At 39.5% G+C, this 26486-nt stretch overlaps 2 protein-coding genes and 1 pseudogene across 2 annotated transcripts in view; all 3 read left to right on the top strand.

The window, feature by feature from the left end:
- The first annotated feature begins 2173 nt into the window (after nt 1-2173).
- LOC122074278 lies at nt 2174-16765 on the top strand (annotated as a pseudogene).
- Nucleotides 16766-17511: 746 nt separating this feature from the next.
- LOC122073365 lies at nt 17512-18221 on the top strand. Its single transcript, XM_042637945.1, has 2 exons — nt 17512-17666; nt 17752-18221. Exons 1-2 carry the CDS (start codon nt 17637-17639, stop codon nt 18118-18120), a joined length of 399 nt encoding a protein of 132 aa, XP_042493879.1. The 5' UTR covers nt 17512-17636; the 3' UTR covers nt 18121-18221.
- Nucleotides 18222-21185: 2964 nt separating this feature from the next.
- The window catches only part of LOC122073975 (poly [ADP-ribose] polymerase 1), a 16253-nt gene continuing 10952 nt past the window's right edge, over nt 21186-26486 (top strand). Inside the window, exons 1-3 of the mRNA XM_042638729.1 lie at nt 21186-21420; nt 22509-22558; nt 22668-22851. Coding sequence (XP_042494663.1) covers nt 21277-21420; nt 22509-22558; nt 22668-22851 — 378 coding nt within the window. The 5' untranslated portion in view covers nt 21186-21276. The remainder of the gene's footprint in view (nt 21421-22508; nt 22559-22667; nt 22852-26486) is intronic.

The following is a 26486-nucleotide window of genomic DNA, read 5'->3' as shown; positions in this document are numbered from 1 at the left end:
CAACAGTCCTCGGTGTCATGGCCATGGTCTCTGTGGAAGTGGCAGTATCTATCCACATTGCGTCTTTCGGGATGTCGCCCCATCTTTCCTGGCCACTTCATGGCCCTGGCATCTGGAGAATCTTTTATCTGCATTAACACCTCTGTTCGCCTTCGGTTAAGGGGTGCATACCTCTCAAACTTCCTTGGTGGACTTGGGGCCCGACTGCGCTCGAACTTTCGTCTTTTTCCTTCTTCGACGGGTTTGTCGTCAACCCTTAAGGGCCTCTTCCTCGCCGCCTTCCTTTCGACTTCTTCATCTGCCTGGAGGGTTTCTTCCATCTGGATGTACTTATCGCATTGCGCCCTCAGCTCGGTCAGATCTCTAGGCGTATGCTTCGCCAGGGACCTCTTCAATTCCTTGTCCTTGACGCCACCTAGCAGGGCCGTGAACTCCTCCTTCGGGTCTAGGCCCCTGATTGTGATCTTTTCTTGTTGGAATCGCTTCATGTAATTCCGCAGCGATTCCCCTTCTTGCTGCTTGACGTTGGTTAGGTTCAACGTAGTCTTCTGGAGGGGCTGGCTACTAGAGAACCCCTTCACGAAGAAGTAACTCAGGTCGCTGAAGCTGTGGATCGACTTCGTCGGTAGTCGGTTATACCACAGCCTCGCCGCCCCCCTGAACGTCAATGGGAGGGCCCGACACATGATATTTTCCGAGACGCGATGGAATTGCATGGCGACCTTAAAGCCTTCCAAGTGATCGATGGGGTCCCCCGACCAGTCATAGGTGTCGTACTTGGGCAGGTGAAAACCGATCGGGAGCGGGTCCCTCATGACCTCGTCAGCTAAGGCCGTATCATTGGTGAGGTCGGGCTCGCGGTTCCCTGTCTGGTTTTCTGCCACCTTTCTGATCTCGTCCTTCAGGTCTAAGATCATCCTCTTTAATCCCGAGTCCTCGGACCTCTGTTTGTCTCCTTGGTGCTGATCCCCATGCGGGTCTCTGGCGGCGCGTCGCGTCCTACTTCGGGGCGCGGGACTCCCCCTTGCTCGGCTTTGAGGGTCACGACCGGCCCTCGTCGATCCCGTACTGCTTCGGTCTTCTTCTCGAGGCCTCTCAAACTGGACGTGGGGACCTGGGGGTGCTTCGGCGGTCCTATGGGAGACAGCTTTGGAGACCTCCCTCATAGTCTCGGCCATCCGGTTATATTTGTCCTGGAGGTCTTCGAACTGCTGCCTTGTCACGTACTCCTGGGCCGCGGGAGGCTGATGGTCGCTGCCTTCGCGTACTGAATATCCAGCCGACCGCTGGTATCTGACGGACACTTCCCGGTCGTCCTGGCCCCTTTCTCGTCCAATCTCCGCCGAGGGAGGAAGCTCCCCTGAAGGTTCTTCCCCCATGTCTATGTTGGACGTCGCTCTCGTCCTTTTTCGGTTGTAGGTTCTCCCCACCATTACCGTCGTTCCCACAGACGGCGCCAATCTGTTGCTGCCAAAAAACCCCGCTAGTCCAACCTACACAAACACAGACGACGGAGACCCGGAACTTAGTCCGGGGTTAGTCCTCCGACGCTCAAGTCAGGGTTGGCCGCACAGTTCAATAAAGGAGTAATGGTGAGGGTATCAGAGCTTACCTTCCCCTTTCTTCCGTGCCTTCTTATATAACTCTCCGGCCTTAGGGTTTTTCCCCCTTCTTCCCTCTTAGAGTCCTACTCGAATACGTCCACCCTTCTGGGGGGAATATTCCCCTCATGCAGACGACGTGATCCCGCGTGATTCTGCGGGCGTGCCTCGGTGATTGAGCGTGCTCGAGTGTGAGTGGTTTCTTGGAGCCTTCGTCTGGCGGAGGACACGTGTCTCAGAAGCGACACGTGTCCTTGGCCCCACCGAGAGGTTATTTTGGCTATATCACTACAATACCCTTCTTTTGTGCAGTGAAATCCGGAAAATCAAATCAGAATATGCAAAACTCTAATTACTTTCAATCAGAGACTTGGATGAACCTGAAACTCAAGTCAAGTTCAGCAAGTCAGGGTAGCACACTTGCTGAAAATCCCAATTCAATCCAAGGGCTGGATCTGAGAATGAGTTAATCCTAGTTGGACTAGGAGAGGGGTGAGTAACAGTAAATTTACCACTCAAAACAGAATTCAGAAAATAGGAATATCTAGCACAATCAATTATGAACATGGACTATGAATCTCAGCAGTAACAGATTAATAAAACCAGTAAATCAAGTCAATATTTTGAAAGCAGAATCTCAACTGAAGAGGTGAGGGCAGAATAGGAAATTCAGTAATAAAACCAGATCCATGCAGAATCTCATGGAGATTCTAATTGAGTCTCTCTCTAACAGTAAAGAACACATTGTCAAAATCTGAAGGTGTTTTAATGGCTAGATTTTCCTAAGTCAAATTCATGCAGAAGTCTTGCATATGAATTCTTGATCAGGTTAGGAATTACAGGAATTTCAGAGGAAAACTTACTTGCTTTAGTGGATAATAGAAAGGAAGAATGTGACCTTTGGCTTCCCACCAGCAGTCCTGGATCAGAATCACACCAATGCCATGGATTTCCCACCCTTAATTGAGTCTTGCAGCATGCATACTTTCTCAGCAGCAAAAGAAAAGGTTCAAGCCAAAAATCTCATTAATCCAATTTGTGTACAAGGCTGTAGCCCCTTACAAACTTATATAGAGGACTCAAAACTGAATCAAACAATAAAAAGAAAAGGCCTAATTCAATCCTTAACTAATAATGTAACATAAACTGACTAAGAAACTGACTCAAAATGGGAATGGACTTGTAGAATCCTAATCCTGCCCAACTAAAACACTTAACAACAATTAAAATAAAGAAATAAAGACACTTAACTAATCCTGTATGCCTACCTTCTACCCATATTTTAGGCCCATTAAAGTGGCCCATGACAATGAAAACACATGGGAATTAAGACCTAGCACATACATAGGCCAACCCAAAGCTTATTTCCAATAAAATAAGCCTTTTAGGTGACTTTATCTGCATCAGTTCTGGGACAACTGCTGTAGAAAGTGAAAGAAAATGATAGTGTTGGTAGCTTTTGAAGAAAATTTGGTTGGGATTTCATGTTTAAAGAGTACTGCATTTGAGGGGCTCAATTTGCAGTGAAGTATGTTTCATTTTCTTTAATAGGTGACCCAACGCATTTGAGGGGCGATGGGGGAACAACATATAAGCATAGGATATAATACAAGCACATTCAGAAAAGAAAGTAATAAACATAAATCAACATAAAATCGTGAAGTTTCAAAAAACTGATATAATATAAAGCATGCTGTAACAAGGCCACAAGGCAACACCTAGGCGTCCAAGGCGGCCGCTTTGCATCAAACAAGACATATTTGTCTCCTTGGAAGGTTGGGCTATACTTAATCTCATTCTACTGTGATGGGATGGGTGTGAACTGAACATAACTTTACATGATGTCTCATGGTATAGCTTCTTCAGAAGTACTTGAAAGTTGTGTTTAGTGTTTCTGTTCTGCTTCATTCTCGACCCCACTGAATGATCTAGTTGCTAAGCTTCTTGCATCCATTTCTATTTTGTGATTGACCCTAAAATTACGAGAAGTTGTTATTGATAACCTTGACAGTTGAGGTGGCTTGCTTTACTTTCACATTAATGCTTGGTTTGGTTAGTTTCTCTCTCTTTAGCTGTTTTTGAGTTGATGTTGATTGATGCACTCCTTGACTCCTTGGTGTTATTTGTTGTTTAAGCGCCGATGGAATGATGTTTGGAGCACTTTATGGCTGCCCTGTTTGTTCTGGTTCTCTGCGCTACTCCGGAGGTGAGTACCATTGCATGGCTATCTATCAGCATGGAGCAAGTGTGCTTATTTAACTGCTGAGCCCAAGCGTATCAAGGGTAAGTGGGAAATAACCAAAGGAATCGACAATCAGTATCTTATCAAGGTATGCAACCTTTATGCATAGCATGCAGTCTGTATACCTACTATGAGAAAGTAAATGAAGCTTGGGGTTATTTTCTTAAAGAAAATGAAGAAAGAAAGCTGAAACTTGGAGTGATGATCTGCTGCAGTGGTTCAAATCACAAAAGGGAAAGAAACCTGTTCGGCTTCTGCCTCCACCATTCAACAAATCTTCTGGAAGTCAACCTGCCAATGTCCTTGCTGGGTCATCGAAAGGGGAATCGTTGGAGGACTTGAAATTGCTATCTCTGGACTATCCAAGAAATCCATAGTAGGATTTGTTATTGTTACAATAGATTCTTTCTTTACTTTTTCCGAATGTTCATGAGAGACATAAGCTATCTTTGCAAACAATTGTAACTAGTCTTCAATGCTACTTCAGCTCATTCATTCATCTTTTTACCTCAAGTCATGGGTTTAACTTCATTCCCTATGGGGCTATCTTCAGGAGGAATTGAAGATAAAAATTGTGGAAGCAGGTGTATTGATCCATGTGAAGATCGAGAAAGGTATGTCTGCTCTACTGGTTACTTACTTGTACCTTACCAAAGATACTGGATTGATTGCATTGGATGTTCTGTTATTCTGTCTGATTTTTGCATTGCAGACACAAGCTGCTTGGTTGTGAGTGGTGGGCTAGATGGTCTGGATCCTGAGTTCCGAAAAGCAAGGTATAACTTCTGTTGTACTGCAGTGCTTTAAGTGTTATTCTAATTAATAGGAGTTTCATCATAAAATGCTGCTATTATCTTTGCAGGAGGATGAAATTACCCATTGTGGGGGAGGATTATCTGGTTGATTGCATTAAAAGGAAGAAGAAGCTTCCATTTGGCCAGTACAAACTTGAAGGTACTGGACAGGATTCAAGCATGGTTACTGTGACAGTCAAAGGGCGTAGTGCTGTACATGAAGCCTCCGATCTGCAGTATTGTGGTCACATCCTTGAGGATGGGAAGAGCATCTATAATACAACCTTAAACATGTCTGACCTGTCAACCGGGATTAACAGGTGAATATAATTTATTCCAAATTTCTTGCTTCTTTACTTGGCCCGTATGTTGCGTGGATTACTCTAGCTAATCTTGTTCTTATATGCAACTCATTATGCAAGTCTTGTGCTTCAGTTGGTTAATTGTAAGATCCCATCAAAGACCAAGAACGAGCTGTTCTTGTACAAATGCATGCATGGCTGGTAATAGTTTTATTTAAATGGTTTCTTTTTTGCTTGGATTCATGGCAGCTAATACCAGACCTGCTTCATTTGAGGCATTGCTCAATCTGGAACCCCCCTGCACAGTGTCACATGCATGATACTTTTACAAAGCAAACAGGGCAGGGTGGGGCTCCTAGGTTATTTTGAATCCCGGACCCAACCCAGGCCCTATCTGGCAGACCTGGCCCTTTAGGGGCAGGGCCCTGTTCAACCTCGCTCCATTGCCGTCCAATTGCCATTCCTAGTTGGATTGTCCTGTGGAAAATCTATTACAAACCTACTCCTTGAATATTTTGGTATGGGGTGAAAATAATGGTATGTAAGATTTTCGGGTCTTGTGTCCAAGGACATATCAAGCCAAGTACTTTTACGTATGTTCAATCTTTTGATGGTACAGCAAATACTTCATATTGTATTTGTTGAAAGGCTTGAGTTTTTCTTGGCTTGTCAAGTTCTTAGTGTTTATGATATAATATTCCTAGCATGGTAGGAGAGCCAGACCAAATAGTTGAAACTTATGTCTATGTTGGGTCAAGTTAGAGTATTTGATGGTGTAGCCTCCTCAAACTCCAGGAAACAGTTCGTTATGATTTTTATTTATTTATTAAATTGAATGTATTGTTTGAATTTTTAAATTCACATATTGTCTACTTGTTAAAATTGTTTCATGTATGAAACTTCACCAAGTGTTGTACAAACGTGATTGGTTTGTTCACTGATTTATGTTGAAATTTCTAGATTGTCTGCTTCAGGAAGCCAAACAGAAGCTTATTAAAGTATTATCTTATTTGACCTCCCATAGTACGAAAAAATGCACATTGACTTATATGAATATTTCTGAAGAAGGGACGTGGAACCATATATCATTTCTACATGCTACTTATTTTCTTTTTCTCAGTTTGATGTGATGTGTGAAACATGCTGCTTTAGTAGTTTGACTTCATTATTGCAAAAAAATTAACTCGCGGCATATTGATCTCTGATTATATTTTTATGATCTGACCACTTTATTTTTACTTCATGTAGTTATTATATCCTTCAAATCATTGAAAAGGACAAAGGATCAGAGTGTTATGTGTTCCGTAAGTGGGGCCGTGTTGGTAATTATAAAATTGGTGGAAGCAAACTAGAAGAGATGGCAAGGTCAGAGGCAATCAAGGAATTCAAACGTTTATTCTTGGAGAAGACAGGGAATTCTTGGGAAGCATGGGAACTGATGGAAAACTTCCAGAAACAACCTGGAAGATTCTTTCCATTAGTCATTGTATGAATGGTTTTCTTTGTATTAACTGTTTTAAATGGTTTTGTTTCTCTTAAATGTTTTAAAAGGTATTATCACTTTTTGGGGAGTCTTAATAGTCAAAATATTATTTTTTGTAGGATTATGGTGTAAACAAACAAGTGTCGAAAAAGAAAAGTTCTAATGAGGGCAATAGTCAACTTGCTCCTCCTCTGGTAGAACTTATGAAAGTGCTCTTCAATGTGGAAACATACAGGTTATGCACTTGTACTGGGGCCTTATTTGATTTACTGCAGACAACATGGCTAAAAGTCTAGTTATAACTGCTGCAGGGCTGCTATGATGGAATTTGAGATCAATATGTCAGAAATGCCTCTTGGAAAGCTAAGCAAAAATAACATCCAGAAAGGTAGTTACAATTCTATCACTTTTCTATTTTAGGTGACCATACTATTTTGATCTGGTTTGTGGACATTGGTGCAGATGGTGGAAAGGAATTTAAATCGTTATATTTACAAGTAGTTCACTTTCATTTTTCAGGTTTTGAGGCATTAACAGAGACACAAAATCTATTAGAAAGTAGTAACCACGATCCTTTTAAAGAGAGCTTACTTATTGATGCGAGCAATCGCATTTTTACGGTGATCCCTTCAATTCATCCACATGTCATCAGGGATGAATATGACTTTAAGTCTAAGGTATCAAGTTTTATCTTCCATGCTTGAGATGTGTATACTGCATTCTCAATAGTTCCATCCTTGTTATCATCCATGACTGTGTTCCATCACATGATTGTCATTAATCATTTTAGAAGTTATCAATTATAAGCAGACTTTCAAAAAAAAAAAAATACTAATGACATGCTCGTGATATTTAATAACAATTCACATTGGTTCAAAAACCTTGGAGCTTAAACTTTGCCTCTGAAGTAGTTTTATGATGTACTTCTTCACAATATTTAATCAATCACAATGTCTAAAATTGAGCTGGGGATTGTTGTTTGAATTTTCTTTTCTTTTTTTCAAAAATCTGAAAACTTTTAGAATGCTGGTATGTGATTCTACCTTACTGCTTTTAGACTTGTCTCACTTCGTATTTAAGTCACATTGGGGTAAATTTGTTTTGATCCTCCCTTTGGCAACATTTATCTTTGTTTGTCTTTTTCCATGGTGATTTTTTTTTTTATTGTTGTTATTTTTTTGTTTCTTACATTCCTTTCCTGTGCAAAGAGACGCTTTCTCTTTCTCTAGCACACAAACTCATGCAGACACACATACATACAAACACACACACACACACACACACACACACACACACACACGCACACATGCCGAAAGAAACTAAAAATGAATAATTGCAATGTTAAGCATAAAAAAATGACATTTATGGTTTTCTAATCCCAACACGATGCAGCTAGAAGTTGAGTTATGCTATGTACACCTTGGATCCAGTTTTTGGAGAATGGGCAATTGAAAGTGAAGCATGTTGAACCCAGAAAGAGATTGGAAAAAGTTATGGAACAGTACTCCACCAAATTTGTGATTCTTGGTCTAGTAAGGTTATAGATTGATTGACATCATTTTAAAAATGAACTGGGCGTTTCCAAGTGTGCTCCAGCACTTTCATAAAGTGAGTTGTGGAAATCTTGTTATCTTGATCTCTTCCGTTAGCTACTCAACTCAACAAAGCATTATCCCAACTAAATAAAGTCATCTTGTTTCTCCATCTAACTCTATTTCATCCTCTATTGACTGTCAACCTAAAGCCACTCGTATATTTCTCACCAGTTCTTCCCAAGTCACTTGTGGCCTACAACTCCTCTAGTCTGCAACACATGATTCCTTACTGTTGCACTTAATGACCTTCTATGCACATGCTCAATCCACCTCAAATAACTCCCCCTTCAACTTATTTCCTATTTGAGCTGCTCCTAAATCACCTTGGAATTTTTTTCATTTGTTATTTTATTTCTTTTAGTTTTTCTGATTCACTCCATAGATTTGAAACCTGAAAATTAAGCTTAAGACCAAAGTATTAAGTATTGATTTGTATCAACCAGATCGGTCTGATACATTTTTAGACAATATCTATACTCTACAGATGAAAATAGAAACTCCTTCTTGTTGAACCTTATTGACGCTTATCTGTTGATACGACCCGAGAAGGGGCTTGGGTTGATATAGCTCAATACTTATGCTTTAGTATTGAGATGGCATTCAATTAGGTAGCTAGAAGAAGAGAAAGCAGCAGCAGCAACCTATGCCACTGTTCGAAAAGAGAGGGGGGGTGGGGGAAGGACTCGAAAAGGATGTGACAATAGTAGCACCTGCCATCACCACCACCACTAATGGAGATTCGGAGAGAAGAAGAAGAAAAGAGGCAACAGCTGTAGTAGCAGCGGCAACCTCTATTACTGCAAGTACTGGAGGAGGGGAAGAAGAAAAAGAGGGAGAAGTGGAACGGCGGGAGAATGAACCTGTTTCTCACTTGTTGACCTTCAATGGAGCTTGTTCCTCAAGTTGTAGAGTCGATCGAGAGAGGGGTAGACTTATTATATATGTGACATTTTGTTCGCTTAGGCTACTTAAATGTTGAGTATATAAGTGGTTAAATATAGCTAGCTTCAGTTGCTTAAGGATATACTTAAATGTTTAGTATGTTTAGCATGTTTACCTGCTTATTATTACTTCTTGATTATTAGTAAGTTTGATATTGCACTTGCCGTCGAGGATTTGAATCAGAAGATGCCTCAAAAGAAATTTAGAAAAACTGAAACTTAACACACAAAGAAAAGATTAATTGCATAAATGCATACCCAAGAACTACAAAACTTATAGACATCAATTCATCCCAAGAGGCCTCTAAATGTGGAAGCTTGTCTGCTAAAGAGTTACTTGTCCTTGGATATTTACAGGACAGGATTTGTTTAAATATGTGTTGAGCTATAATTCTCCATGTCAATTGCAATTTTATTTCTTTTTAGATTTTAATAAACTGGGAATAATTATGGACGTTCTATTATTTATTCTATATTTTAGTTGAAAATGTTAGAAGCACTTCAAGATATTGAAATAGCTTCCAGTCTAGTTGGCTTTGATGATGATGATGATGATGATGAAATGTTGAGTCTCTCGATGAGAAATATAAGAAGCTTAAGTGCAATATTACTCCACTGCCTCACGATAGTGAAGATTATCGGTTGGTTGAAAAATATCTCCTCACTACTCATGCATCAACACCCAAGGTTAGTCTTTATTGGTTCTTTTAGCACCAAAGTATCTGTGAGTGTTGGGTATGTTTTGGTTGCTGTTTATCCATCTTGATTGTTTTGGTTGCTGTTTATCCATCTTGATTGAATATTATGGTCAACACTCAGGATTGGACCCTCGAACTGGAAGATGTTTTTACAATTGAAAGAGAAGGAGAATTTGATAAGTTTGCACCCTACAGAGAGAAACTTCAAAATAGAATGCTCTTGTGGCATGGTAAGATATAATCATACTCTCTAAAGGAGAGAATTGTCTTTGAATTGCCAATGACTATGAGCAATGAGTTTCCTTTTCTTTTGGCGCAACATCCCCTCCCCCCCACCCTTGCCCTGCCAAAAAAAAAATTAGAAAAGGGATTGGCTCCAAACCATGACTTGGGCTCTTATTTAGCTCAGACAACCAGAGTAAAAATTTGACTTTAGGTCTGTTACGTGTCTTATAATGTTGGATAAGGCTTAGCTGTGTGTCTTAGGACATTAAGGAAAGTAAAGTGATGTAACTTAGTAACTAATAGTTTTGTGGTCTGCAGGTTCCCGTCTGACAAATTTTGTGGGTATCCTTAGCCAAGGACTGAGAATAGCACCCCCAGAAGCTCCAGAAACTGGCTATATGGTTCTCTCTCTCTCTCTCTCTCTCTCTCTCTCTCTCTCTCTTGGTGTGTGTGTTAGTGTGGGTGCACATGGGTCTGGGCTCATTTGCACAAAATCTCTATTAGTTTCCATCTTTAATTATGTAGTTTGGCAAAGGGATTTACTTCGCTGACCTGGTGAGCAAGAGCGCTCAGTACTGCTGTACTGATAGACAAAATCCAGTTGGTTTTATGCTTCTGAGTGAATTGGCTTTGGGAGAGGTCTACGAACTCAAGAAAGCATCGGTGAGGCCACAAACCCTGATTTCCACGTGATGGAATGCCTAAACTTGCTTGTGTTGTTGCTTTTGTTAGCCTGTCTCCTCACACTTGTATGGGCTTTTTGAAATTATGTTATGCTTATTGAATGATCTCTACGCAATAGACTTGGCGCATCCTCTGTTTCTGTTCTAATATTTTGGTTTTCTGTTACTTTTCTGGAGCCTAGTATATGAAGAAACCGCCACAAGGAAAGCATTCAACCAAGGGACTTGGCAAGAAAAAACCTAAGGAATCAGATTATGTGAAAGTGCAAGATGAAGTGGTACCCTGTGGGAAACCTGTCCCATCGAATGTCAATTCTGAGCTAATGTACAACGAATATATTGTCTACGATACAGCTCAGGTTGGTATTTTACATGGTCTTTATATTTTTTTATTTCTGTTTAATTATGTAGCCAACTGCCTACTCAGGATTAACACTTAAGAAGACCACTATTCCTAGCATACTAAGCTCTCAACCTGGGACCATAAGATGGCAGATTCATGGTCAAGAACACGAAAAGCATCCAATCAAGAACAAGGGTTCCTAGGCTATATAATCAAAAGTCTTAAAGTGTTCAATCGATGATTTATGCCCTCTGTTTCTTTTTCTTTTTCTATTTTTCTTTTTTACCAAGCCACATGAGTTGTCTGTGGTTTCACTGAATCAGAGGCTGGTATCTGCCAGGTTAAGCTGCAGTTCTTGTTGAAGGTGAGGTTTCACCACAAGATCAGGAAACTAAGGTGTTGATGTTTGCTTCTTCTGAGGTTTTGCCTAGTATAGGTAATGGTACCTTTTCATTTTGCTGTTTGGGTTCTGTGTCATTTAAAATAGCATCTTTAGTATTGACGGGTTCTTATTTTGGGAGGCCTCTGGAGCTGTAGATCTATCAAAACTCTGTATTGGGTAATTGTGAACCACAGTTCATGTAATTATCTATTGTTGACCCTTTAATGAATGGAGATCAAGAAATGGATCTTATTTAAGAATTCATTCTTTGCACTGCTATGATAAGGGATGAATGTGGTGTTGGGGAGTAAGACTCTTAGCAGACAATATGGGCTCTCTATAGTTTGACGCCAATGCTAAGGGCGTACCCAGTGCACAAGGCTCTCGCCACTATGGAGTTTGGGGAGGGTCATATGTACGTAGCCTTGCCCTCGCTTCTTAGAGAAGCTTTATCGACTCTTAAATCCTTTGGTCCCTGCCGTACTCGCATATAGTTTGATCAACCATTGAATCTTTTGATCACCGTTGTACTCACGTATAGTTTGATCAACACTTTAATTCTTTGATCCCCGTTATACTCGCCTAGAGTTTGATCGTTGCTTAAATCCTTTGATCCCGCTATACTGGTGTATAGTTTGGTCAACTATTAATCTTTTGATCACCGTTATACACTAGAACAGTTTGATCAACGCTTAAATCCTTTGATCCCCGCTATACTCATGTATAGTTTTATCAACCATTAAATCTTTTGATAACTGTTGTACTCGAATAGTTTGATCAATGCTTAAATCCTTTGATCCCTGCTATACTCATGTAAAGTTTGATCAACCGTCAAATCTTTTGATCACTGTTGTAATCATGTACAGTTAGATCAATGCTTAAATATTTTGATCATTACTGTGTTGATTCCCGCTATCCTCGCATATAGTTTGATCAACCCTTAAATCCTTTGATCCCTACTATACTCGCATATTCTTTAATCATCATTGTACTTGCGTATAGTTTGATCAACGCTATAATCCTTTGATGCTCACTATAATCGCATATAGTTTGATCAACCATTAAATCTTTTGATCACTGTTGTACTCTTGTAGTTTGATTAACGGTTAAATCCTTTGTTCACTGCTATAGTCACGTATAGTTTGATCAACCATTAAATTTTTTTATCATCATTGTACTCTTGTACAGTTTGATCAACGCTTAAATCCTTTGATCCCCGCTATACTTATATATAGTTTGATCAATCCTTAAATCCTTTGATCCGGCTATAGTCACGTATAGTTTGATAATCTCTCAAATCCTTTGGTCTCTGCTATACTCGTGTATAGTTTGATCAGCCATTAAATTTTTTGATCACAGTTGTACTTAGGTTTCTGATTCTTCAGACATTAATGAAGGGGATAACCTGTTTATGGGCCTACTACCTTCCTCTGCAAAACACTTGATCGAGAAAGCCTTAAGGGTAGGGAAAGGAAGGGATCACACAATCATATATTACACAAATCTAACCAGGGGGAGGGAGAAATCGCATAAAGAAAGGGGGAAGGGGAATCACACACAGCCCTAAGGCTCTCAAACATTAACTCAAGCTCAAACATTAACTCAATTCATCATTCTTCAAATCTCCCAATTAGAGTACATTAGCTCATATATATAAAGAGGGTAGACTAGCAGTCATAACCTAACTAGGAGTTAGACTCCAAGTAGAACTAGACATTACATAATAAGTGTTGGACTCCAAATAGGACTAGACTAGAACTCCAACGTGGAATAGGTAACTAACTAGTCATTCCTTAATAGGAAAACCTAAACTGACTAAAAAACTGAAATAACAAAGGAAATATACTCATAACAGGACTCTAACTAAACTAATGAATTAAATCCCGTTTTTCTACTTCCTACCCATATTTTAGGCCCATTAAAGTGGCTCATTACAAAGAAAACCCATGGGATCAAAGGCCCAACACATGAGTAACCTAACCTAAGGCTTATTTATAATAAAATAAGCCCATTAAGTGACTTATCCACATCAATTCCCCCGATGTTGAGAAAAACTCGTGCACGAGTTTTGTAGAACGGGAGAATCAACACCAATCGATTAATATCCATCTTTACTTGTATGAAGTCACCATCAAAACCATGATCGAATGCTATGAAATCCACGACGCGAAGTTCATAGGTGAAGTAGTGACTCGGAAAAATAAAATCGATCGGTTCATTGAGGAGATCAACCGATTTAAATTTTTTCACAAGTTGATCTTCAACTTCCAACTGTGTCATCTCATCTTCTACCACTGGTGATTCATCTTTTGGTTCATCTACATGTTGTTCAAAGGCTGAGATCACATAGTTAAAGGTAGAGTGTATACAATAAGATGTGACCATTGTTAGGTCTTTGATGTCCTTATAGTGTCGTTGCATCTCATCGAGCTTCTCTCGCATCAATTGCATTTGTTGATAGATATCCAATAAAAGATCTAGATCCATCAGTCAGTTTTGCCTTTTTTTTTTGGGGGGGGGGGGAGGGAATAAGGAGAGAAAAGGAGTTGCGTGGGAGGTGGAAGGGCTACTGTGGGAGGTGAAGGGGCTATTGTGGGAGGTGAAAGGAGTTGCGTTTCAGTAAAGTAAGGGATCCTTTGGCTTTGATACCAATCGAGGGAGAAAGCCTTAGGGGTAGGGAAAGGAAGGGATCACACAATCAGATATTGCACAAATCCAACCAAGGAGGGAGAAATCGCATAAAGAAAGGGGGAAGGGGAATCACACACAGCCCTAAGGCTTTCAAACATTAACTCAATTCATCATTCTTCAAATCTCCCAATTAGAGTACATTAGCTCCTCTATATAAAGAGGGTAGACTAGCAGTCATAACCTAATTAGGAGTTAGACTCCAAGTAGGAATAGACATTACATAATAGGAGTTGGACTCCAAATAGGATTAAGACTAGAACTCCAATATGAAGTAGGTAACTAACTAATCATTCACTAATAGGAAAACCTAAACTGACTAGAAAATTGAAATAACAAAGGAAATAGACTCATAATAGGACTTTAACTAAACTAATGAATTAAATCCCGTTTTCATACTTTCTACCCATATTTTAGGCCCATTAAAGTGATCCATTACAAAGAAAACCCATGGGATCAAAGGCCCAACACATGCATAACCAAACCTAAGACTTATTTGCAATAAAATAAGCCCATTGAGTGACTTATCTACATCAACACTCCTATTATCCCTTAAATTGCAGACCAAGCCTCTAATGGTTGTACAAAGAGGGGATCATCTCCAACTCCAGCTCCCATTCTCAAGGGTGCTCTTAAGGGAGAGAAACCTCAGGAACCACAGAATGAAGGTACGAGATCACTTATTTCCCTCTAGAGAGCTGAGGTTCTGCATTCCTCTACCTTTTTTTATTTTTTATTTTGGGTTTAATGAAAATAGAGTTCGATTTCTCTTTGATGCAAGGTGTAGGGTTTCTCGAATTCTTTTACATCGTATTGACACTATTTAATCAAGATGAGCTTCATCTTGAACAACCATCCTCCCCCCCGGCCCCAAAAAAAAAATCCCAAATTTCCTATCATTGAGTCAAATGGTAAAGCTTGCTTGCGCTGAATGATAGATATGGTCGATATTCCATCTCCACCTTTTTTCATCCCACATCAATACTCAAGTCACCAAACCTACAAATTACTTACTATTCTCTCAAGCATCAAAATTTGCTTCAAAGGAAAAACATGAAGAGATCATTGGAAAAAGAAACGAGTCGAAACCCTCACCCTTTTTATTGCTTCACAAGAATTCCAAGAAACCTAACCTGGCCGCTGCTTGGAAGCCGGGCTGCTCCCCCCTCTATTCCTTCCTCATTCGTCTCTCGTCCTCTCCCTCTCCCTCTCCCTCTTCCTCTCATCCTTCGCTCTCCTTTCCTTTCTTCTTCTTCTTCTTCTTTGGTCTCACTCGTTCGGGTGGTCTGGACCCACCCCTTTCCGTCTCCCCAATCCTTTCTCTCTTGTTTTGACTCAGTTTTGGTTCAACTTGATCTGCTGCTTATCAGGCGTGGCTTTGTGATGCTGGCCTTGCCACAGATCTGAGCTCTTCTTTGATGGTCTTGCCGGGGTTCTCCTGATCCTCCCAGATTAACTCATTGGGTCCTCCTTTTCCCTCCGCCGACGCTCTTTAGGCCTATATCTACTCATTCTCAAGCTGATGCTCTGATCGGGTTTGGCTTTTGTCGCCGGCCAACCACTGCTCTAACCTGCTCCCAGATCGATTTGTTAGCTCATCCTCCTCCCTCTGCCAACGCTCTTTGGGCCTGTAGCCACTCATCCTTGAGTCATTGATCAGTTTGGGTGTGCCTTTGCGCCGCTGGCCAAGCCATGAGCCATGCTTTCTTCTAGATCCTTGGCAGTTTCAAGTCCTCCTTGATCGAATCTTTTGCTCCACCAGCACTTTCTTGGCAAGATACTTGCAAGGCTTGCAACCTGCAAGGCTACCAGCCGCTTCGCCAATGCCCTCCACAAGGCCAGCTCACCGTCTACGCGACTGTCACTTCCGTGAGGCCACCTTCTAAAATTGGCCACGACCTTCCATAAGGCTCGCGCCTGGCTGACGTGGCTGCCTTTTTTTCTACGGGAGCTCCGATTCATGTCTGGCGGCTAGAAGTTGATGTGATGAGATATGATGCATAGGGTTTAGTGGAACCCTACCTGAAATTTCCTTGTTTGCCCCTCCTTTTTTTTGGGCTCTTGGTTCTTGTTCAACCCATGTGGGCTTTAGAACATTAAGTTGTTTGGGATTCTTGGCTCTTTTATTTTAAGCCCATGTGGGTTTTATGTTGTATTGACATGTCACAGATGACATCTTTTCTAGTCCTCAAGCCTTCTGGGCCTTGGATGTTGTTTTTTTTGGAATTTGGTTTGGCTTCTAATCTCCCTTAGGGGATATATTCTCCCTCCCCCGTCTTTTAATGCATTTATTAATTCACCCAAAAAAAATTCTGCTTCAAAAGAATTTCTAGCTTACAAAATCCTCTTTTAATTTTCTAAGCAATGTCATAAAATAATTGATTGGTGTAATGTCTCTGCAGCGGCTGAAGCACCTCAAAAACATTTAAGGTTCAAAACTTCTGTGGATGCGTCTGCCAAGTTCGGCAAAGCATCAAAACTCGCCATCCAACTTATTGAGGCTGATAGTGCTAAGCCCAGAACTAGTGATCACTTCTTTGCCATACAAGAAGCTGCAATGTTATTATCCACAACTTGCACTCATGCTTCTGTTCGAGCAGATTGTCATGCCCTGTTCTCAGCAGCTCAAGACATTTCAGAGGTAAGGACATTTCTATGTTGGTTCCCTGAAATTTTTTAATAGGTCTCTCCAATATAGATGTAATTTTCTGTTTCTCGCATGATTGTTCTTTTTTCGCAGTGTCTCAATAAGAAGCAGAGAAAGCAGTTAAACCATATGGACGATTAGGGCAGTGGTGGGAAATGATCTCTGCACAGATTGGCAGTTTTGTGGTGAGTAAATGCTCTCAGCGGGGAATTTCACTTAATGCTTCCTCTTAGGATAAATTCTGCACCAAATATATGTGGTAAGTGCCATTCTGAATTCAGTAGACATAATTGGACACTAAAGGAGGCGTGAGTTGTGGATGAAGTCTTCAATGATGAATTCACAAATTAATTGATTGATTTTTTTTTTTTTTGGGGGGGGGGGTCATATTTAGCATAAACCCTATAGCAGTTGATGAGGGAAATATATGGTTTTTATGTTCCCTGAAGTGTGGTGAACATTTTGTTAGCAAGGAAGTATGCCTTTTACGGCCAAAGTGAAGCTCCCACATGACCAGCCTTTGTTTGACTGCCATGGATGACCAAGTGCATTTACAACCGCAAGGGATCTATGAGTTCCAAGGAGGGCAAGTAGCTCCTGGGAAGCCTTAGCACCCAGGTCCCCCTATGTTATCAGACCTGAAGGACCCATAGCACAGTTAATCTACAGCTTCAAAGGCTTATGAGTTGGACAAGGAGGACATTGGCTTCCTTCCAGAAAGCCCCAGCAGAATCTGTATACTCCATGAGTGATCTTAATTACCCCCTTTACCTGAAAATTATTTCTTGTGATTATTCCTTGTCCCCTCCCCCTGCCTTTCCCCCTCCTGTATATTCTTTCCTCTGCTTGGTAATGAGTTTATTTATTCATCCAAAAAAACAGATATACGCTGACTTTTGCCATTTACTGTCGAAGTGATTGCCTATTTTCCTCAAAGCATTCTGAAAAAAGTGATGAGGGAGTATGACAATAGTAATTATGGAACGGAAGTAACCGTGCAAGGACAGTATGGATGGAACCGAAACGTGCTGGAAAAATTCAGGTTAGTGTGTGGTCAGTAGTTTCTTAAAGCCAAGGAGGTGATATGTTGTTTCTTAAAGCGCATCTTTTTTTCTATAATTTGACAGGGCTTCTTATTATGCCAAGTGCTAGAAGTTTTCAGTGCAATCTCCGGCTCTCTGTTATTTTACCAAGTTCCTGAAAGAGTCATGGACTATACATTGATGAAATTCTCAAATGACACCTTTGTTTGGTTTTGGATTCATTTTATCTTACTCTTGAACTACTTATCTCTTATTTCCACCATAACTGATGGTAAGAGGCATCACCATTTATGGTTTTCAAAAGCAGCTAGATGGATAAAAGAATCCATACCAAGTCTTCCTGTTGCAACCAATGATGATGACATAAAGCGGGCTGTAGCACTGATTGATGAAACAGAAGTTGCAGATACAGACCGAGAAGAGCAGGAAGAAAAGTCATGCTCTGAGTTGTAACTAGATTGATGGGAAGCTACTTGCCCTCCTTGGAACTCATAGATCCCTTGCGGTTGTAAATGCACTTGGTCATCCATGGCAGTCAAACAAAGGCTGGTCATGTGGGAGCTTCACTTTGGCCGTAAAAGGCATACTTCCTTGCTAACAAAATGTTCACCACACTTCAGGGAACATAAAAACCATATATTTCCCTCATCAACTGCTATAGGGTTTATGCTAAATATGACCCCCCCCCCCAAAAAAAAAAAAAATCAATCAATTAATTTGTGAATTCATCATTGAAGACTTCATCCACAACTTACGCCTCCTTTAGTGTCCAATTATGTCTACTGAATACAGAATGGCACTTACCACATATATTTGGTGCATAATTTATCCTAAGAGGAAGCATTAAGTGAAATTCCCCGCTGAGAGCATGTACTCAGCACAAAACTGCCAATCTGTGCAGAGATCATTTCCCACCACTGCCCTAATTGTCCATATGGTTTAACTGCTTTCTCTGCTTCTTATTGAGACACTGCGAAAAAAGAACAAGCATGCAAGAAACAGCAAATTACATCTACATTGGAGAGACCTATTAAAAAATTTCAGGGAACTAAATTGGGTATGTCTGAGTTGCACTCCTATATGTTGGGGTTGGATTTTATGATTCAATGTGTTCTTTTGTGAGGCCTTAGACTCTTTGATTCTATAGCTGGTCTACCAAAACATTTCTGGATCATTTTTCTATTGAATTTTCCAGTCCTGGTTGATCTCCTGGTAGAATTTTCTGCAAAAGGATATAGCTCTTGCAAAGCCTTTGCATGATGCCAAATCTAGACCATTCTTAATAGTGATCAAAATGCAGTAAGATTGTGAATTAGAGTAGTGATCAAAATGCTTCATTCAGTGAAGAGCCAGGATAAGCCTTGTTCTGTCCATCCCCCCCCCCCCCCTCTCTAAGAGGTGAAACTGCTGCTAAAGAATGCCCATGAACAAAGCTAACTTCCACTTGTATGCAAAACACAAGAAACCCTAATTGTATGTCTTATTGGTGCATAAAGTAGACCATTTTGTTTCATTGTGCATCCCTGTGAACAACATTCATGGATTTGAATTTTTTTTTTAAATAATAATTACAACATTCTTTTCCACCAACTTTGGTTACAATTAGATTTTCCCAAAAAAAAAAAAAATTTTGTTCAATTGTTATCTTAAATTATTAATTGCTTGCATCAAAATCTTGTATGATTGACATGCATTTCGTTTGTTCCAAACATTTACTCTTTCAGCCAAAATAGTCCTCACCTCAATGGATTATCTCTATCCTGCTGTCTTTCCTCATTCTCATGGGAGGCAAGTTAAGTTTTCCCGTAGTTTAGTAAAACGAGGCAAATTAATCTTGTTGGTTAATAAACTCCACTCCTGACTTCACAAGTATTCCAAAGGATAGAAATGCTTGTGGTTTTCAATGTTCAATCATAAATTTTCAATTATATCAAAATTTGGAACCACTTAATGTGGTTGTGGATGTTGTTTTTAGTGGAGTAAGGTAGTAAATTCACTACTCTTAACTGTTGTTTCATTTTCCCCTTAATAGAAGCATTGTACTGGCAAAAAAGCATGGACTTTATTAGCTATGAAACATTATATTTCAGTTTGTTTTACTCTGTTTTTGTGATTACAACTTTTATAACTTAAATATGGGACTTTAGCTCAATTGGTAGAGTACTTGTGGTGTGGATGGTTCCATACCCTGAGAGGATGGTGGTTCGAATTCACCAAGTCCCTTATTTTTATTTTCATTTTAATCTCAATGGTAGTGTCTTGGTAATATCTGGGTTTTTAAACAGGAAACATAACTGTTTTGTGATGAATATTTTGAGCCTGAGGAGAGTGATTGATGGCCCAATGCTCGTGGTAGAGATGAAGAGCCTACCTACCTATTGGTTCAGTAGTTTATTCATTAGTCGAATCAGTTCTTAATTATGCAATCGTTTAAAAGTTCACCCAGCATCAGTAGCAAATCCAGCAGCATAGGCAGTTAATTATGATCATGTTGATTCAGTCGAAAAGAACCAGATCCATCAGTATCCGTAGTCACTTAAGTCAATCCAGTAGCACAAGTAGCAATGTAGCAAGGACAGCATTCGAAATTGACATTTGGTTTAACACCTTGTTTTTGGTTTGGCCTATCATCAAAGTAAAACTGGTTCAGCCAACTAAAACCGGACCAACCTGACATATTGACACTCCTACCTTATTCAACCAATGATTTAGGATGCTGAATCAACTCGGGATAGTTGATACAGGATCTCTTACAACCCATCAATTTGACTGCACAATCCCTGGATCATGGTATAAAGTTGTGCTTAAGGGTGTCAATCGATTTATAACATGTGAAACCAAAAATTGAACCAAACTGAGTAGGAGCATATTTTTCAAATCAGAACCAAAGTCTTAGTTCGTATTCATTTTGGGCCCTATTTTAGGTGTTTGGGTCAATTTCTTAAATCTTCATCAACAAAAGCCTCCTTGATTGTTATGGCTATAATCCATTAATATCCTTTTTTTTTTTTTTTTTTTTTTTTTTTTTTTTTTTTTTTTTTTTTTTAATATTAGAAAAAGGGAGATGGTTCCATAACCCGTGCGGTGGGCCAATGAGCAATAGGCCTAGAAGTACTAACAAAGGTGAGACTTTAGCTTTTCATGAGGTGTGGGATGGCCATTTCACCCTTTTGTATCTTGGCATTGGGGTCAAATGGACCATGTTGTCTTTTAGGCTTTGTTATCTTTAAAAAATAAATAAAATTTACTACCAAATTGATTAAACATTAAAGATATAATTTATTCCATTTGACGATGAATAATTCCATTCGATTCCAAGCTTTTAATCATGAAACCAAAACCAAACCTAGCAAAGATTTCAGATTTTGAAACCAAAATAATTTCGATCCAGATTTTAAACGGTGGATTTCAGTTCTAAATTGACACCCCTTTTGGCCAAACTCAGGCGGTCCGCGCTAAAATGCGCCAGAAGAGTTTAGAAGAAGCCTATAAGAAGAAAAGACAGCAAGCGACAGAAAAGTATATACTGTGTATGCGTCTGGCAGAGAGTGGGAGTGAGGCACAGAGAGAGAGAGAGAGAGAGAGAGAGAGAGAGCCGAAGTTGAGGAAATGGCGACACCGCCAAAGCCATGGAAGGTTGAATACGCCAAATCGTCGAGGTCGTCCTGCAAATCATGCAAGACGACCATCGAAAAGGAGACGCTTAGATTGGGGAAAATGGTCCAGGCTACCCAATTCGATGGCTTCATGCCTGTAATATCCTCTCTCAACAGCCCTTTTTCCGTTACCTGTTTTCTCTCCTTTCTTCGTTCTTTGCCTTACCAGGGTCTTAAATACTGAACTTTTTTGTTTCCTTTCTTCTGCACTGAAACATATTTCTAGCAGACGAATGTAGGTTCATTACGTTGCAAAACTCCGGCTTTATTTAAATGTGTTTAAAGCACATTGTGCGCTTACCAATGGAAAGATTATTTGTTTGCTTCACGGAAGACGCCTCTTTTCTTTTCATACTTCTGTGTACTCGTATGATTGATTGAGTTTTAGTTACCCAGTGATGTTAATTTTCTGGGTTTGTTTGCTTTATCTGGACAGATTTCCTTTGTAAACGTGTACCAGTGTACTGGGGTTTTGAGTGCAACAATGTCTAAATACTTTCTTTTTTTTAAGTTCATGTTTATTGGTGAACGGGAAAGACTGAAAATATCTGGACCCAACAGACTATATAACATTAATTCACCTGAACTCTTTAAAATGGATGCTGCCTGCCATACACCAAGGGGCGGTGTCCTTGTTTACCCATGTAACTTGATTTCATTTTCTTGTGTGTCTTCCCCTGAATTTTCTTGGGTATTCTTTGAAAGACTAACTCACTCTTTAATTTTGGTAGTCTTTTTGTTTCTTTCTCTCACTTTCCTTTGATATGTCAATTTCGCAGATATTGTTTCATCAGGAATCCCATTTCTTATTTGTGTCATTTGACTGTCGGTAGAACCAATTTTTACCTCAAAACTAATCATTTTGGTTTGGGTTTTCTTTTCTACGGTGCCGGATGATATCTCCTGGCTACACATATGTTTCCAATTGCTAGAGTGTACTGCACCTTGTCTTCTCAATTGTAACTTTGTTACCAGGCATGTTTGTCCCCTAGAACTTGCACTGGAGCTAATCTTCAGGTCCCATCTAGTTTTGTTTTGTTTTGTTTTTTTGTTTTTTGTTTTTTTTTTTAAAACCTGCCTTCTGATGGCTTAGCCCCTCGTTAGCCTTTTTGTTCCTATATTTTCTGTTCTGTTGAAATATTTTTCAGAAGCAGGGTATCTGAGTTATAATTGCTTTTGAAACAGATGTGGAATCACGGTCATTGCATATTAAAGAAAGCAAACCAGATCAAGAGGTTATGTATTTTCATATTTGATGCCACAATCTGCATTGAAGAAAGAGATTGGATGGTAGTTTTCTGGTTCACAAAGAATTGACATCTATTTTCTGTATTGCACGTTCAGCCTTGATGATGTTGAAGGCATAGACTTGCTTCGATGGGAAGATCAGCAGAAAATAAGAAAGTACTTAGAGGGTGGTGCAACATCCAGTACCACCGGAGGTGCTGGTGATGAATATGGCGTTGAAGTTTCTCAGACTTCTCGTGCTACTTGCAAGTGCTGCAACCAGAAGATTACAAAAGGAGAGGTGGGTTAACATACTATGGCAATTTCTTATACTATTTCTACTGTTGGTTAATCATTTTTTCTTTTAAAGCTGGGAGAGACCACTTATTTGGAAAATCTGGTTTGCCAACCAATATGCTTGAACTTGGGCATGAATTTGAGGGGCAAGTAAGACGAACCAATTATTTGGGTCTGCGATGAGCATTAGTGTCAGATAGAAGAAAAGTGTTGCTGGATTAATTAAATTAAAAATTCTTTTACAAGCTAGTCATATTTCTGGCAGAGGCAAATGATGCATTTTACACAATTCAATTTGGTGTCAGTTCACAGTGTAGCAGTGTAGTTCCTCTCCCTCCATTTTTGAATCTATATTTAATTATAGAATTTACATAGACAGACTGTTTATCAATCTCTTCCAATAGGCCACGAATTTATATTTTCTTATCTTTGGTCCTTGGTGTTGTCAAATAAAAGGTAAACATTGTGTGCTGACTTAGGTTTCTCTTCCCTTTTTGACTTAGGTATTACCCAAAAAAAAAAAAAAAGAAGAGGAAAATCACTCCCCTCCCCTGAACTATGTCGAAATATCAACTTGACCCCTGAACTATTTCGACATAGTTCAGGGGAGGGGAGTGATATTTCCTCAGAAAAAAAAAAAGCTCGTGTAGCATTATCTAGGAAGAGATTGGAATGTGTTTTGATGTGGAGAGTGGGTAGACATTAAAAAAAGTTGAAGTCTGTTTCATTTAATGTAATTGCTAAAAATAACATTCTGTTACTGGACTTAAAACTTACATAGAAAAATTTTAGAATCCAAAAACCGTAAGACTACGAATTCCAAGTAGTGTAGCCATTAAAGGTTGTTTAGCAAATTTTGTTCTAGAATTATGATTGCAATAGTGGTTCCCATTTGATGGGAGAGGGAAGAGGGGGGGGGGGATTTTTTGTTTTTGTTAAAGATTTCCTGCAGTATTCTATTATTTGTAGATCATGGTAGGTGAGTGTCCCTATTGTAATTTAATTGTTTGGGTCTTTAGTTTTCCGATTTAGGATATATTTGAGTTGAGTATTGTGCAAAGTATAAGTTTCCTTACTTGGTTGTAATCAGTATTGTAGTCTTAATAAGATTCCTCCTGAGAGTACAATGGCTGTTACAAATAAAGGTGAATACCATGATAGATCACACAAGCTGAGTCTATCGTGGTTTAGCACATCTTCTTCTTCCTCTACAGGCCCTTAGGCTAGGTTTTGTCACATAATATTAGTTGCTGAAAACATAAAAACAAGGGTTTCTTATCCCCCTTTTTTAATTTCTTCTTATGAAGACTGATTGCGCCTTTTGGTTACTGTTGTTCCTGCTGCTGCTTCCTTATCATCTGCGGACTGCGATTGTGCTTTCCTTTTCCCCCTGTTCTGGGCCATAGTTGCTGACTTGCCGCTATTCGGTTTGCATCGATTGCTGTGTTTTTTCTTGATATGCTGATGAATCTGTCCTTTGTTGGTTGTCCTTATTCTTGGTTCTTCGATTTCTGTTGCTGATCAAACTATGGTTTACTGCTGCTGATCATCGATTACTGCTCCATCGAACTAGGGTTGGATTGCTACTGATGAACTATGGTTATTGATTTAGAGGCAAGGTTTAAAGTATCTGTATAGCGTATCGTATCGATATCTATCGATACGAAATGATACGGATGCTACGATACGTACCGATACTTTAAACCTTTCATATAGTAACCCTTTTAAAGATACCGATACATGTCTCGATATTCAGCAATACTGATACAATACAATATGGCCCGATATTTTAAATCCTGTTTAGGGGTTCAATCTCTCTCAGGTGAGATCATGCCAAGCCTATGTTACCGTTGGCTCCGCTTCTTCCATTGTGAGGAAGAAGATGTGGTGGAGGGTCGGTGAGAGAATTGGGAGAAATTTGCGATGGGATCTCAGAGTTGCAAGGGGGAAGCGAAAAAAAAAACCAATTTCAATTTCTATTTTACAAGTCTGTCTATCGGTTACAAGCAATGCCCATATTTAAAGATGTTAAACTAAGGCTCATAACTAGACTCTAATACTGAAAATAACTTTCGTTCAAACTCTATGTATTAATCTCCTATGTATACTACCCAAAGCAAAAAAAAGAAAATAAACATAAGATTAAACTAAACTATTTCCTACCCTTGTTGGGCCAAAAGCCCAGGTTGGACTGGTCTGTTTGGGTTTCCAAATTCGGTCATGCTGGTCCAACCAATCAAGTGCTACTACATTAGGATGGGTGTCGTTCTGCCTTGGTTACCAATCCTCACACAACCCCTTGCTGTTGTCGAGTGTAGGTTACGTGACTGTTAAGAGGTTGGCAGTCACCCCCCCCCCCTTTTATTTGGTATCTATTTGGTCACACAACCCCACTTTTATGTGATTGACCTTTATTTTATTATTTGAGTTTTCCCTTTTGCCCGTCACTATTTCTCTTATCCCTTTATGTCCATATTCCAAGTTTACCCTTAGCTTTGGCTTGTGCTTCTAATTGGATTTTAACTAATTTAGTCCATGCCATGCCCTTTTAACTTTGAGATGTTTACAGTTCTGCCATTCCTTTTCTTTTATCTACTCTAGGGCACAGTATGGTTAATTTCCATTCCCTTCATTATAATTTGGGGTTGCAATTTTTCAAAGATTGGTACATGTATGTATTGCTATTATTGGAGATTATTTACTCAAATGTGTTTAAATCTGGATTATCTGGTATTTTATTTGCTACCGTTAGGGGAAGATTGAAGATTATTTTATCGGGATCTTATTTGCAACCACTTTTGATTATGGGATTTATGTGATGCTCATCCTTCGTGATGCTAGTTATTGTGTTGTATGATGGTGGAATATTCTTTATTGCATCCTTTGTATTATTTGTCCACGTGTAATGCTACGTGTGAGGGGATATTGGAGTTATTATCTACTCGTGTCATGAACAAAGTGTCATCTACTTATTTGACTACTGTATTTTCTGTTTGTGTCGTCTACTTGTGTCCATGACAACAATTTTATCTATGAAGAATTGAAGATAGTTATTTGTGGTATTCAATAACAATGCAATTTATCTGTGGTAGTTATTTGTGGTATTCAATAACAATGCAATTTATCAGTGGTCCACCACAACCTTATGCTGAGTTATTTGGTCTCCAATAATCTGATGCTGCTACTCGGTTCACAGTGACTTATGGTGCACTTTTACTTGGTTCGCAGCTACCTATGCTGCAATTTTATATATGAACTCTATGTGGGGCTCATAATTGCATCAATTTTTGCACTTTTGTTTGTCTACTTTGTGAAGATTACTACTTGCCTTCCTCGGGAAGAGCTTATGATGTTGTTGTTATATTATGGATTGCGGTTGGTGTTCTCTACCGTTTGTTTTGTTCGTTGTTGATGTTTATATTGGATTTATTTGACATGAGTTTTTATCTACTATTGTTGCTGATGATTGATGTGCTTGAGTTGCTATTGCTACTAGAATGGAGTTCTCTCTATGCTTACTGGCGCCTTTGATTTCTATATATGTTCAAGACTAGTGCTGCTTTTAATATCTATTCTTTTTGTTTCAAGTTGGAGCCTTTAATATTTATTCTTGTTGTTCCTCTCCCCCCACCCCAACCC

This window comes from Macadamia integrifolia, chromosome 3 (assembly GCF_013358625.1).
Source record: "Macadamia integrifolia cultivar HAES 741 chromosome 3, SCU_Mint_v3, whole genome shotgun sequence".
In the NCBI taxonomy this organism is placed as follows: domain Eukaryota; kingdom Viridiplantae; phylum Streptophyta; class Magnoliopsida; order Proteales; family Proteaceae; genus Macadamia; species Macadamia integrifolia.
The sequence above is the reverse complement of the archived record's forward strand: the minus strand, read 5'-3'. Positions and strand labels throughout refer to the sequence as shown.